At 40.7% G+C, this 14,628-nt stretch overlaps 1 protein-coding gene across 1 annotated transcript in view; it reads right to left on the bottom strand.

Moving 5' to 3' along the window:
• The window catches only part of dars1 (aspartyl-tRNA synthetase 1), a 45,519-nt gene that overhangs the window by 19,425 nt on the left and 11,466 nt on the right, over positions 1-14,628 (bottom strand). The window contains exons 6-8 of the mRNA XM_084725423.1: positions 13,291-13,393; positions 4,669-4,771; positions 3,032-3,112 (exon numbers count right to left, since the gene is read on the bottom strand). Of these exons, the coding sequence (XP_084581549.1) occupies positions 3,032-3,112; positions 4,669-4,771; positions 13,291-13,393 (287 nt within the window). The remainder of the gene's footprint in view (positions 1-3,031; positions 3,113-4,668; positions 4,772-13,290; positions 13,394-14,628) is intronic.

Raw genomic sequence — 14,628 nt, 5'->3', positions numbered from 1 at the left:
TGGTAGCACACAACGATGGTTTGTGTTAAACTAATCTAAGCTCACTTTCGACATCTCCCTGTTGAAACTGGCTATAATTTATCCTCTTGCTGAGAGTTTCACATGGATCTCATGGACCTTTTATCTTCAGCGTACGGTTTGAAAACAGCGTCTCACTCTCAGTCAGAGCCAGAGTGAGTGTCCTGACCCGTCTATTTTTCATGCAGGTGTTTAAGGAACTACCTACTGAATCGGGAATGAACCCCTTCTAGCTAACTAACTTTATTTGATAGTGACAGCTGAAGCACAAATAGGAAAGGTGGCAGAGAGAAAAAGGAAGGTGTGCAGCAAAGGGCCACAGGTGGGAGCCGAGCTGGTGGCCGCTGCAGAGGACTGACAGCCTCAGTACACGGGGCACACACTCTACCGACCGAGCTACAGGAACGCCCCAGATCTGAGCTTACTTCACAGCAAATTAGGCTAAGTATAGTAACAACAGCACAGCACTGCTCTTTTTTTTCCACAACATCTTTAACAAAAAAGGCTGTGCAGTGAGCTTCACGTTGTGCAACCTGCCTGTTGCGCTCTGTGTGATCGGGGCCTAAAACAGCCAACCCAGCATTTCCACTGGCCGCTTCACAGGCTGCAGCCACTTCTCTTCACGTGTTGCGTGTGAGTGTTGTCAACGTGCTTGACACAACGCGGCGGCAGCTATTTGCATATTTACTAGTTATAGAATTTTATAATACAGTTTCAAAATTCACAAAGCTGAATTCAATAGAAAAAAAAAATCTTTCTTAAGTTGAATCACCAACCAGTCCACACTCGTATGGAACAAACTCGCAGTTCATTCAGCATTCACACCCCAAAACAAGAAGCCTCAAAGTTTAATAAGTAATAACCACCTAAACTGTGGGTGGGAGAAATAATGACCTCTTAAATGAATCCCGATTCTCTCAAATGATTCAGCATCGATGCACAAATCACCTTAATTGGAATTCAGAAGAGCTCCCTGAACCCCCGGCTGCCGACTCTTATAAACGCTGTGTGATGAAATCGCAGTTTGCATGGAGACGGCAGAGTCAAACGAGGTGATGTTACTCACTGAATGTGATGTTAATCAGTGCGAACCATTCTGCTCTTGATCTTGTTTAATTCAGCCTGGTTTAATTACCCAATCCTCGAGTCTGCCAAAAACACGAATCTCTTTTCTCCTTACTGACGTTTTCACTCTGTGAAGAACGAAGTTGGTTCATGCCCACAATTTCGCGTGCAATATAAAGTTTACAGATGAACCGAAGCTTTGTCGTTTACTATGTTGTTGTCATTATAAAGTCAGAACAAACCCATCCATGCACACCATGATTCTTAGACCGTGGACTCTCATACACACACTGACAGTCTGCTTTCTCACACTGAAGGTGATGTCAGGATTTTTCAAATTAAAGCAGAGTCTGAAGCAGAGATACAGCTGTTTTGTTTTTATCTGTCTGACACTGAGCTGTCTTATTGGCATTACATTGCGTCTCTTTTTCCAGATAGTAAAACATTTCACTCGAAGGAGAAGGTTCATGCTTTTCCCCTAAATTGTTGCTGGTTGGATTTTTCTCTTTTGCAGTCAAAACATAACAGATAGTGGATCCTTGAGGGTTATTATTGAGATTCTGAGCATTAATACAGCTGCAAACAACTATTTGCTATGTAAAGATACAGCTGATTAAAGACACCCTGCCCCTGTGTGTGTTGTAATCCGACTTTCTCTGTTCTTTGTTTTGGTAGCCACTCCGGCTGCACGTGCATGTTATTGCAAGTCAGACCGTTTCTTTTCACATATGACCCAGTAAATTAAGGGCTTATTCTGACCAAACCAAAGCTGGTCATTGTAGGAACAGTTGCGAGACTAAGATAGTTTTGGTGAGTTTTATTTTGTTTCTGTTGAGTTTAAATTAAGTATTTTACAATGGTCTGCAAAGTAAAATTACTTTGTCAGTGGAATCTGGTGGCTTTCAGGGCTGCAATATAGTGGCCGTTTCTGGTGAAGCAAAACATATCTCAGTCATTTAAAAAAAGATCTCTCTGTATAGGGAACATGGATCCTTTCCATGATGTTGTCAGACACTTTGAATAACAGTCTGAACCTGAAATAAAAAAAAACAAGTAAAAACAAACACTTTTAGAGGAAGTACAGGCACAGCTGCCTCCACAGATTACACTGCAGCTGTGGCCGCCTGTTTCGTGGCTGCTGGCTGAGGAATACAGCCACCATGGCAGAGTTGGTGAACTGAACCAAGATGGTTTTACTGTCTCCAAGTCCAGTTTGAATAACATCTATTTTCAGGCTCCCTACATGTATCAGCAATTTAAATTTAAGAGTTTTTAATGCCACCGTTTAGTTAAATTCAAGGCCAATTCTGCAATAAAACTGAACATCAAATGTGAAAATATAATATATGTACTCTTCTAAGTAAATACACATAGTGTCAGTTCATAAAACAAATAAGGCTGGTTGAGTTAAAGTTGTCCAAACTAACTTTTTAGAACTTTTTTGTCCACTATTACAGCATTTGAAAAATGAAATAAATACACCTTCGCAAACAGAATTTAAGACTATTGCTTCGTCAGGCTTTTTATTAGTAAGTGTGATTTTTAAGAGATTTTAAGACCTGTCACCACCCTGGTTTTATGACGATCTGTGAGGTAAAATTACTGTTTTGTCAAAGGAGTCTGGTGGGCCAACATGGCCATTTGTTTTGGTCCAAGATATTGGTGCTCTAGTGAGATATTTAAATGCAGAGAATGTCGTATACAGAACCTTAAAGAGGTCCTTTATCATCTACCTAACGGCACTAAAAAGTCCATCAATCAGTGTGAGCTGCAGTGCATTGCTTCATTTGAAAAGACTGGATAAGATCAGTCTTGGGTGTCTGCCAGTGCTTCACATTATTAGGAGGATATAGCACTGGGGTGTCAGTAGAGAGGATCCTAGGTGAAGTATACTGTCCATACCCTCTCATCCATCCATTCATCCATCCATCCATCCATCCATCCTCACCTCTTCCCCTTCTCCATCAGGCCTTACAGCATCCTCCAACTGCAGGGGGAGACGAGGCTCTGCTTGGCTGATGACAAAAATCTGAGGGGGGAATCAGAGAGCATTAAAATTCAGAGGGTGACAAACCACCAATGTTTCCATTATATGATGAGACAATGGAAAGTACCTTAAGATTTAAGTCAAAGTGAAAGACCGTGACAGCCTCATCTGTTAAAACCTCACCTATGTGAGATTAACTGACTGTGTGTTAAAACACCCAAGTTTTTGTGTTTTTAACAATCATGTGCAGGTGTTTGATAAAATACAACACTCTCCATCTTATATCACATTTATATATTCTCTTCTCTCTTTAAGAGCCAGTGTCAGGGAGGTTTTGGTGTTAAGCATTGATGGAGGAAGCATTCAGATCCTTTACCTGAGTAAAAGAAAAGGGGTGTGCATAAGACTGTCATTACAGTGTCATTCACCTTCTGTATTTTTATCTGTATTGTTCTTATCTGTGCTGTTTTATCTGCTGTTTCTATGTATTTGCTGGTTTTATAGTTATTTTTCTGTGAGGCACTCTGTGACCTTATTAGGAATGAAAGAGTCTTAATGACAGTCAAACAACTGTCATTTGGTCAATCGTATCATTTTTAATGCAAAGTTGACATTGTTTGAAGTGTCTTTGTTATGACAACTTGATATAAACCAAGCAAATAATGTCTTTGTTATGACAACGCTTGTTTGTACTGTGTCGTGTGGTTTTCAAGACTAAGTCTCCAAGACACGACAGTGGCCACTAGCAACAAGTAAACTAGCTAACCGCCGTCTGTGAATGAACGAACTGTGCAAGCTAAATCATCTTGGTTGTCAAACTGGCATCCACAGACTTCGTTGGGAGCAGTTTCATGTACGACCTATTTTTTGTGTTCATGAGAATCTACCGGATCTTTTCTATTAGAAAAAAAAAAGATCTCCTACAAAAATACAAAAATTGTCACAACAAGGTCTGTGAATTATCTTGAGTAACCAGGTTATGATTTTTGGAAGGAGACGCCAGTTTAGAATTTTTGAAAAATTGTTTTTTGGTGTTTTGAGAGTCAAAAGTGAGCCGGGTGTCATTTAGCTTCACGACGCTACAGCTGTTTTCCCCAAAACTCTGCAACTCATTACTTAACATTTATTTTGGGGTGAAACGTTTCTTTAAAAATGACTAAATGACACTTAGTGACAACAGTCATAAACATTCATATAGAATCCTTCATGTTCAGTGACAGTCATAGGCAGACCCCTTCAAATAAAGTGTTTCCCATTACAGACAACTAGTTCCGTAGTCCGACTACAACATGAACACACGTGATGTTTTGGAGTAACCTGCGCTGCGCTGAGAGAAGAGTTGAAGAGTTAACTGCTGAGTGCATTACAGTGTGTGGGTGTTTACATACTTGAATAACACCTTTGTAGTTCCTGTGTGAGGAGATGTGTTCTCACCTGCGTTCATGATATGAATCATGGATGATCCTCGTCTGGGTGCATATATACGGTATGTGCAGGCAAAACGTACACAGTTGTGTGTTTTTATTTAGATGTGTGCACATTGTGTGTGTTTACATTCCACTGTGTGTCTGATGACTGCAGCGTAAAGTAATGCCCACCCTCTCGATGTGGAGCTCCACGTCCTGCTGGGAACAGCTCTCGATCTTCTGCTCCACTTTCCTCACCAACGCCTCCACGTCTACGATGCTTTCCTTGGTGATGCTGGTGGAGACAGTTGGGAGGGTGGAGTGTAAACAGATCGCACTTAGAAAACAAACTCATCTGCGTGGGAGACGAGCTGCGTGAGAACAATATTTCCATTAAAGTGTGACTGACACTCGCAAATGAGCATTTTCATTTTTTATAGTGTGAAGGGGGTGGCGAGGGATATGGGTGAGTGAGTTTGAGTTGGGTGGTGGGGTGTCAGAAAGATGCTTTTTTTTTTTCAAAATTACCACACATACTAAAAATATGAGTACTGCAATGACATTTGCTATCTGGGGGGAAAGGTTAAGTGCAGATACCACAAGAGCTTGTGGCTTTCATTACATAACCACTACCCCCCCCCCCCCCTTCCCTGCTCGACAAACATGTGCCTACTTTCATTAGGCTCAAATCAACACATAGCAGCAGGCTAGAAAATTTTTCCACATGTCTTACTTTTGACAGATTTGGCTGTCTGTTATGGAACAGCACAAAAATACACAATCACACCACAATTTTACTCATTTGGGACCCTAAAATGATACCTGTCATCACATTATCCTTCAAAAAGGAGCCCATTTTACCTTTTGCTTTCAGAGAGATCTCTGTCTGATGGCACACTGATTTTGAGAAGTATAAAAGCGCTACTTGAACCAACTGTCTATGAGAAAGGGTGTGCAGTATTTAGGGAGCACCAGCAAAGTTCGATGCAGATGAAAGGATAAATTATACTAACTTGCATAAACACATAATTCAAATTCCCCTAAAACTTTACACTCACAAAGGAAGAGAAGTAAATAAACAAAAGCAGGCGAGTTACAGAGAGAGAGATGATTGGTTGATTGTGGAGTTTCACAAAGAGGGCAGCTTACATAATTCTCTAAACCTGAGGGAAGTACCCAGTTCTACTACAAAAACTGATATTGAAAGCATGGGTAAGAATTCCCCTATTATGCACTCAACTGAAAATAAACCGCAGCATTTGAGGGGAGCAAATTTTTAATTTTGTTGCTAGGGGCTTTCAAAACAATGCACCATCTTCCTACACAGGTCCCCCACTGAAAGGCAGAGCATCATCAAAGATACAAGCAACAACACTGACTGTCATGCAGCGCATGGCCAGATGGGAGACCTGCTGTAATCCTTCACTCCTCCTCATTAAAAAGCAGTAATGAGGGACTGAACACTGGGGTACTGCTGTCCCTTCCGCCCCACGACAGCTGCCGCCATAGTCCTTCCCGTCTAGTAGGAGATCAGTTAGATAAATAAATCCCTGCATTAATAACCTCCGCTGCATGGCCCAGAGGCTGGCGACAACACAGACAGCACACACAGAGGGAAACAGACTGATTAACTCAAGACTGAGAGTTGACAATAGCACGTGGAGATGAAAAATACAACTTGGAAGGGAAAAAAAAGGAGAGGCTGTGGTCCTGAGATGTTGATTCACTGTGAAAGCAAAGTTTGCTCTTGGTATTAATGGGTCAACACGGTGACAGGCTCAGTGATCCACCTACAAATTGGGTTTAACTTGAGGTCCAATAACACAGGAGAAGGGTCCTAATACTACCAGAGATACTACACTAACTTTTTAATGACAAAACGGTACCTTTCCACAGTTCCACCCCTTTTCTCTCTGTACTCCAATGACAGTTGGGCAAGCTTGGTACATCGGTCAACTTTTTCCTTTCTAGTTTCCTATACTTAGATTTGATTTGCACTAGGTTATGTTGAAAAGAAAACATAATCTTGAAGATATTTCTAAGACAAGACAAAATCTGTAAAAGCAACATATATTCACATCTCAAGTAAGCTAATGTTCAATCATTTGCTGACTAGTTAGCCAATGTTTTGCTAATATTAGCCTGGAATTTAGCTAGCATTAGCCAAGATTAGCTAACTAATGATGTGACTCTATATGTCCCTTTTACATGGTTGCTCAACTGTTATTGGAACACAGAGCAAAAAGGGGTGGGGCTTTGGAAGGGTCAATTTTGAACACGTACTGCAGCCATGAAAGACATTTCTTTAGCTGCTAATGTATCACCAAACAATAAAGTGGTTTTAAACTTTCAATAGCATGCCCCTCTTCTGAAGCTGAACAAGTTTATGCCTACCATCCCTATATTTTTATCATTATTTGTCCTTTCCACAACACCAAGCGGTAATTCGCCACCCCCAGTCATTTCAATGAGGGGAAGGCAACAGACAATTTTGCTCTGCTGTTCATCATGCCGAACTTCTGGCAGTAACCGCCTGGCTTTGGCCAATCAAATAGGAAGGGGGCGAATACTGCAGAACAGAGCAGAGCAGATAATTAATCATCTCTAAGAAATTTCAGTCAGGTTTTAGGGCAGGTCATACCACAGAAACTGCACTCCTTATGGTTGTAACTTATCTTCATTTAGCAGCTGACTGTGGTCAGACAGTTTTACTCCTGTTGGATCTGTCTGCAGCTTTTGACACTGCCGATCATAGTGTATTAATTGAATGTCTTGAAAGTTGGGTGGGCATCTCAGGTTTAGTTTCAAATTGGTTCCATTCTTATCTGTGAGGGTGGCCACTCCGTGTGGACATTGGGAATTATCAATCAGTGCCACTGATGCTAAAATATGTGTTTAGTTCTTGGGTCCTTACCATTTTCCATTAGTGCTACCACTTGATCATTAAAAAACACGGCATCAGTTACCATTTCTATGCTGATAAAATGCAATTTTTGCTCTCCTTTAACACAAATGACACCAATCAATTAAGCAACCTTCACACATGCATTGCAGACATCAATATCTGGATGGTATCAATTTTTTTTTTTTACAGGGGAAAAAAAACTCATCATTTGGACACTTCTCATCAAATATTACTAGCTCCCGCAGAAGCCTTGGTATTACATTTGAAAACTACCTCAATTTCAACCAGCGTACCTCTTCTGTTGTTCAATCATGCTTTTTTGCAGCTCAGAAAGACCTCATCTCTTGCTTCACATAACAAAACCTCAAACTTCAGCTGATTCAAAATGCCACCGCCAGACTCATAACCACGTCCGACAGGAGAGTGCACATAACATCGACTTTAAAATCAATTCACTGGATCCTAGTCCATCTCGGACAGATTAGATTTTAAAATTTTAATGACCAATTTTCAGGCTCGTAGGGGGTTAGCGCCAGAACATATAGCTGAACTCTTGATCCCCTATGAGCCTAGGTGCAACCTGAGATCCTCTGGTAGGCCGTTCCTCAGTCAATCCTTAAAACTAAAGGTGACTGGGCCCTTGCTTTTTGGGCCCCTCATTTTTGGAATGACCTGCCAGAAAAGAACAGAGAGGCCACTTTTGATTTCATACATTACATCTTATTAACTGCTCCTGTTGCCCCTTTTTATAAGTGTATGCAAAGTACTTTGTAACTTGTTTTGATTGCTGTAAAACAGTGCTAGCCACATACAAGGACAGCCAGAAGAAAAAGTGGGCCTGGGATAACATTTCCACCAAACCTGTATTAGGTGTTGTGGACTTTTGGGTGGGTTGTATCAACGCTGTGATGTTTACCAAAGCACAAGCCTGTCATCGCAGCCACAGCAGCAGACGCTTCTAAAAAACCCACTGCCTTTGGGGGAATAAAAACTTGTTTTCAGGGTGGTTAGGTGGTTGTCAGGGTAGTTACTTTACAGCGGTGATAGGGGGTGCAACTACTAAAAAGATTATTCAAATTGAATTTTAGTGACATAAAGGCCAGTACAGCTGACAGCAGTTTGTGAAACACTGAAATAACTTAAGAAGCAAGAAGAGCTACCTAGACAAGGCTTTCCAAATGAAAACATCCTGCACATACAGGATGTTTTCAGAGATCCTTTTGCCCACAAACAAGTGTCAGACATTGCCGTCAGAACCTGAGATCTCACTCATTATCCTGCAGACCAAGATTACGGCTCCCCCGTCTCATGCGGGACACCTGCTGCTCCGTTGCATCCAGTGTGTACAGAGAGATACAGTTTATGAAGAGAGATGTTGCTGTCGAGTGAGCAGCAACTATGAAATTTCATTCACCTCCACTGTGTTGGAGTGGAGTCAGAAACCTCACTGACAGATATCTAAAAAAAAAAAAAAAATCTCCACATAAAAAATTGAATCTGCATGGCTGCATACCAGCAGTGAGAAATATGAGTCGATTGACCCTTTAAACGTCTGACTGCTGATCTTTAATGGGGTGGTACAGCTGCTGCTCGCACTGACAAGTAGTGGTCGACCAAAAGGGTTTTTTAATGGCTGATGCCAATATTTAGAGAAGAGCGCGGCTGATGGATGATATATAATGCAAATATAAAAACAAAGAAAAGTCACGTATACATGTCTTGTATACTTTTTTAGTTGGTAAATGTTGTTTTAGATAGACTGGAATTTAAGAGAGCTGGGTTCAGTGTGTCAGAAGCAACGTCACTGAATCAACTACACTTTTCTATAAATTATAACATAATTTATATATTTAACACCAGGCAGTAATGGTTTTAGTTTTGATTTGCTGTCATAAAGGATGGTAGAAACATATCTAGAGAAGACAATGGTAACTGAGAATTCAGGCAAAAGTTTGCAGATATTTCTGCAGACATTTGTTTGTTTACTGGCTCTGTGAGCATAGGGATCAGATGATGCCGGGTATCTACTCATCAGCTGGGCAACTGATCAATCGGTCTACCACTACTGACAGGCGAGGGTCTCACACGCTTCACAGGACGTGCTATGATTGATTCAAACATGTATCATTCAAATCAGTGGCCTTACTAAATAAGGTGGTACTAGGAATATGGCTTATACAGATAGAAGAATATCTTGTTGTTTTTAGACCGTGCCACGATATATGACATTATCTCTAATTAAAACATCCTGCGAATTCTCAAATAGTTCAAACATATGATGATGATGTTACAGAAAAAGATGCATTGCTGTAGATTAAACTGCCCAACAGTGTATAAAGTAGCTACAATGAGCACAACCTTCAACATCTACAGCAATAAAATGCAACACACACATTTATGCAGCAGTAATATGAGTCTTAAAACATCACGTAACACTGTCAGGGACCATTTTACTGCACAATGATTTTTTTTTTTTGAACGTTAGTAAGGTTTAGACTGCAGACCTTTTACTTATGGTGGAGTGCAGTGGGCTGGGTGATAGGGACGAAATCAAATATCGCAATATTTTTGACTAAATACTTCAATATTGAGGTAAAAGTGCAGTACAGCTTGAACTCTCTGGTAAAATTAAATGCATCTCTGTTATTGAGCCTTTAAAACCACTTATGCCATATCACAGTATAACGATAGCCAGTGGTACAGTATTAACTTTAACCTAAAACCTTCACTGTACACAGAAATCTGACATCGTTATTCCAGTTTCAGAAGGTCTATTCTGCTATTCGCTCAACACTCCAAAGGTACTTGAGTGGCGTGAAGTCACAGAGCCTGAAGATCACTTAATTAAATTGTGTGAGTGAGAGGAGGATGACTTGGACATACAATATGTGAAAGGAGACTTCCTCGGCAATGTCATCACTGCCCTCGGCATGGTTATGAGAGGATTTACTTGTAATCCAGGGTCTTACTCAGCTTGTCAATCATCGTGCCAACTGTGTGTGAAACTAGTCGTGGGCCACAGGAAGCCACAGGAGCTGACAGAGGCACCTGTTTTTTCGAGAAATATAAAAAGCACGTTCTGATTGTAGCAGGAAATGCTCTGAAATCGTCCTGGTGAATTAGCACGCTGCAGCTAGACTTTGTTATTTTTGAGTGTTGATGTAGGACCAGGTTGTCCTAGCAACCGTGTCAACACTTTCACTTGCCCTTCTCTTAGGTGGCAACATGTTGCACAACAGTCTAACTGCCTGACCACAATATTGCAGAACCATGTGACAGTTACAAAAATATAGTGAAATTTAGGTGATGTCCCATATACAATATCCTGTGACATGTGGAAAACATTTCTACAATATGAGACAACATGCAGCGTGAAATCACTCATCCTTTCTACGCCTGTGTTCAGTGCCCTTTCTGGAGTTGCAAAGCCTTGCAGGACAACAGACACTGAATCTCGATGATGGCTGGGAGCAGGTCAGTTGAGTGACTGAGAGGAAGTGCGGCGCGGTCAGAGCGTTTTGACACTTGTAACAAAGCTGGGGTCAGTGTGCTCAGCGGAGGTCAAAACGCGGGTCTGAGCAGCAGTGACCTCACCCTCATTAGAAAAATGTACTTGTTTGTTTGGCTTTAGTTTCCTGTAAACAACTCAACACACTGCATCAACCTCAAGAGGCTCCTCGGGTCTCATTTATGAAACATGAGCATAATGAATGTCGGTAAAATGGTAATTTATGCACATTTGGGCGTTCATCAAACATTAAGTAGCTCTGACTTGTTTACATATAACTCGGGCAGGTGTATACATAAACTCCATCATTCATTATTTACTAAGTCTTTTGGGTTTCTAAAATAAATCTGGATGCACTGAATGGATGCCTGTGTTTTCTCAAACTATTACACGAGTTACAGATATATTTATTTTGTTGTTTATTATAGATATGAAATGATGCATCTGTTTTTAAATTCTACAACAGATACTGTTTTGCAGTTAGTCTTTTGCTGCTCGGCCCTAAATGATGAGAGACATTGAGAAGCTGTTGCCCACAGTGGCGTCGGTGCTGAATATGAGCTCACTGTCTGCACGAATTAAGAGAGCCTAACATCCATCCCTGTGCTGTTTGACATGGCTTTGTCAGTGATGTGCTATTAAGTTTACAGTTTTAACTCATCTCTTTTGACTTTTTGCAAGATTGTCTGAGAGGATGAAACACCCTACACTTGTTCTGTCGTAAGTCTTAACCGCAGCTCTCTGTAAACCTGCAAGGCAATGATAGCTGCTACTTAATGAGAGGACTGTTTTAAACACAGCTGCAATATCTGCATTGCTTAAGTTCTTTATTGGACAATGTTGTAACTGCCATTTTGGTCTGGCAGATTGCAGTTGTGGGTGTTGCCTAATTTAGCAATATCCAAGGAGGTGCCTTTTGTTATTTGAAAGTAAAACATGATAATTAAAGTCTTGTCCATCTTCAAATATATTAAATTTGGGCTGCAAAAACATGGTAAAAAGAAAATCATATTGTGATTATTTTGACAGATGCTGCAGTATGACTGTTGAATAGTGTGAATGATCATTTGTGCATCACAAGGAACAGGATTTGTAGGCCAGGCCATCTCTGCAGCACTACGGTACTTTATTATTATATGACTGAAGCTTCTGCGATCTGGATATTACTCTTGGTTGACAAACTGTGTAGCCGCAATCAACGTCATCAGTACTGGAAAACAGATGCTTTCTAACATCTGATGAATGTATTCTCTGTTTTATTCAAGGAGAAATCTGTAATATATTTACTGAAATAAATCATAAAGTAACCATGATGCTGAATTGATACTGAACTCAACTCCTGTATTTTCTGAGCAGTTGGCTTGTTTTCAGGATAGCTGGCATAACTTTACATTGACAGACAATTGACAGTCATAAACATCTGTTAAACATACAGCGTAGGACTCATCATAACTTGTTATTGTCAATTTATATTGTTGCACTCATCTTGTGCTCATGCAGCGTTCCTGCAGCCTGCCTGGGCTTCTTTGCATCTGGACAAGAAGGAAACAAAACGCTTCAACCATAGAATGTATATTAAATAGGGTTTCTCTGTCTATACCTCCAACTCACTATTTGGACTCAAGTACTTATTTTGGATGTTCAATTGTTCCATCTTGCTCTTTTACATGTAAGGAGTTGTTGTTTTTTTTGCCATTTATGGGAGTAAAAGAAGAGTCTTTAGATTTCTTTTTGGACACAAGAAGAAATTGGGAAATTGTGATTTTCACCATTTTATAAATTAAATGATTGTGGAAATAATCATCAGATTAATCGATAATGAATATAATCATTAGTGGCAGCCAACTTTGAAATTTTGAGTTATTTAGATTAGATTTTATTATTTTTATTTTATAGTAGAATATGCAAGTATGAAGCAAACAAAAGCAAAAAAAAAGACAAAGAAAAGAAAAAGAAACAAAAGCAACAACAGAAACAAATAATTCACAAAAGAGCCTCCTGTGAAAAACATCAAATGTGTGTCATTATTATCAGCTACTAACCAGTAGCCCATTTAATAAAGTGCACATCCGTCGATATTCCTGTTCGTTCATAGATTGCCAGAAGTTGGCTATGATGTGGCTGCTAACATGACTAATGATGCTTGGCTCTTAAGAATTTTTTCCCTCCTCTGATCCAAGCTGCTGTATCTGCCATCTCGACAGGAACTGCTCCATTAAAAACGCTGCTGTATCCCACCCTGTTAACAGCCAGCTTTTGTTGTTGAGTGAAAAATGATTGATTCCCCCACCTTCCACCTCACTCAGAATGTGTGAAAATGGATCGGCGGACTATTAGGGCCCAGGATTTTCCCACCATTGTTTGTGCCCTCGCTGACAGGAAGAGCAGTCTCGGTACTCACTTTGCGGCAAACTTGACCATCTGCTTGCTGGCACGATCTCCCACTGCGACCAGCGCCTGCACGTTGAACTGCTGTTGACGCAGGACCAAGAAGCATTGCTTCCCTGAAAACAAAACAACAATAGATAGTGACGGGCTGTTTGAGATCTTGTTTATTTACGCAAGCTTCACAGGTATGTCACATTAAAAGCTTGGGCGCTCTCTCTGAAGAAATGTACGTCAGAAGTCTACATGTTACTCAGCTCGTCATCTGCAGGTAAAGTGTCAAACATTTGTGAACGGAGAGTTCTCTTTGAAGAGCCCTGTGTGGAGAAAGGGTGATTGCTACCTTCCTAACAAACACACACACCTAGGAAGACCGTAAACAAGTTAGCCAACAAAAACCCAGAGCAGTACACAGTTGGACCACCCAGGTACTTTGATGTTTGTTGCCTGTGAGAAGGGGTGGGGGTGGTGGGCGGTGGGGATAATAGCAATGCCAAAATCCCACAGACAGATGCACCTCATCCCAGAGCAAATCAGGATGTTATTTTGCTCACACGGACATCCTTACAGCGAGCAGAGAGAATGAAGACATGAGTGGAGGGGGAAGCAACTCTTGACTCTGAACGTTATCTTGACAGGAAATGGCAAAAAAAATAAAAAATAAATGAATCATCGAGACTTCAGTTGATTTGTAATCACAAAGCAGCAAAGAAAAACTTGACGTTTCATGTAGAAATGCAATAACCTGCCAAAGCTGAGTAGGTTCATTGTATTCAAATAGAGCAACTTCATGGCCGCCAGTAGCTGGAACCCAGCAAATAGAGGTTATCTGAGCTTCCAGTTGGCAGCGACATGCAAGTCTGACAATGATATCAAAAACACCCTCAGGTTGTCAAACTCTGCTTAATATGGAAGGAACAGAAAAAAACTGCTCTGTAAGTGTCTGCACAATCTCTCAGAGGAATATATTGTAGAAAAAGGGGGCAAGTCTGTTTATACAAGAGTACTTTCACAATAAAAGCTGCCTGTTCTTTTGTTATCTCTGCCAGGTGTGCCTGGAGGAGATCGTGCAACGTATACTCAAGGACCTCTCGTCCTTTTTATTCTATTGACTTCTTTGTTTTACATCGACTGCTGATGCCTCACTCCTCTTAACCATCCGGTGAGGGGCGCAAGTCATAAACAACTGCTAGACTAAAAGCAAGGATCACCTGTTCTGCTGCAGGCCACAGTTCGACCTTTGACGTGCCTCAAAAACTGACATCCATAAAAAAAGTTTTGTTTCATTTTAAACTGGAACATCTGCAAATTAATTCCATACCCCATTTGTTATGATCTAGTAAAGTTAGGCATG

Source organism: Lutjanus erythropterus, chromosome 8 (assembly GCF_056507025.1).
Source record: "Lutjanus erythropterus isolate fLutEry1 chromosome 8, fLutEry1.hap2, whole genome shotgun sequence".
Classification (NCBI taxonomy): domain Eukaryota; kingdom Metazoa; phylum Chordata; class Actinopteri; order Lutjaniformes; family Lutjanidae; genus Lutjanus; species Lutjanus erythropterus.
Note: the sequence above shows the minus strand (reverse complement) of the source record. Positions and strands in the feature narration are given on the sequence as shown.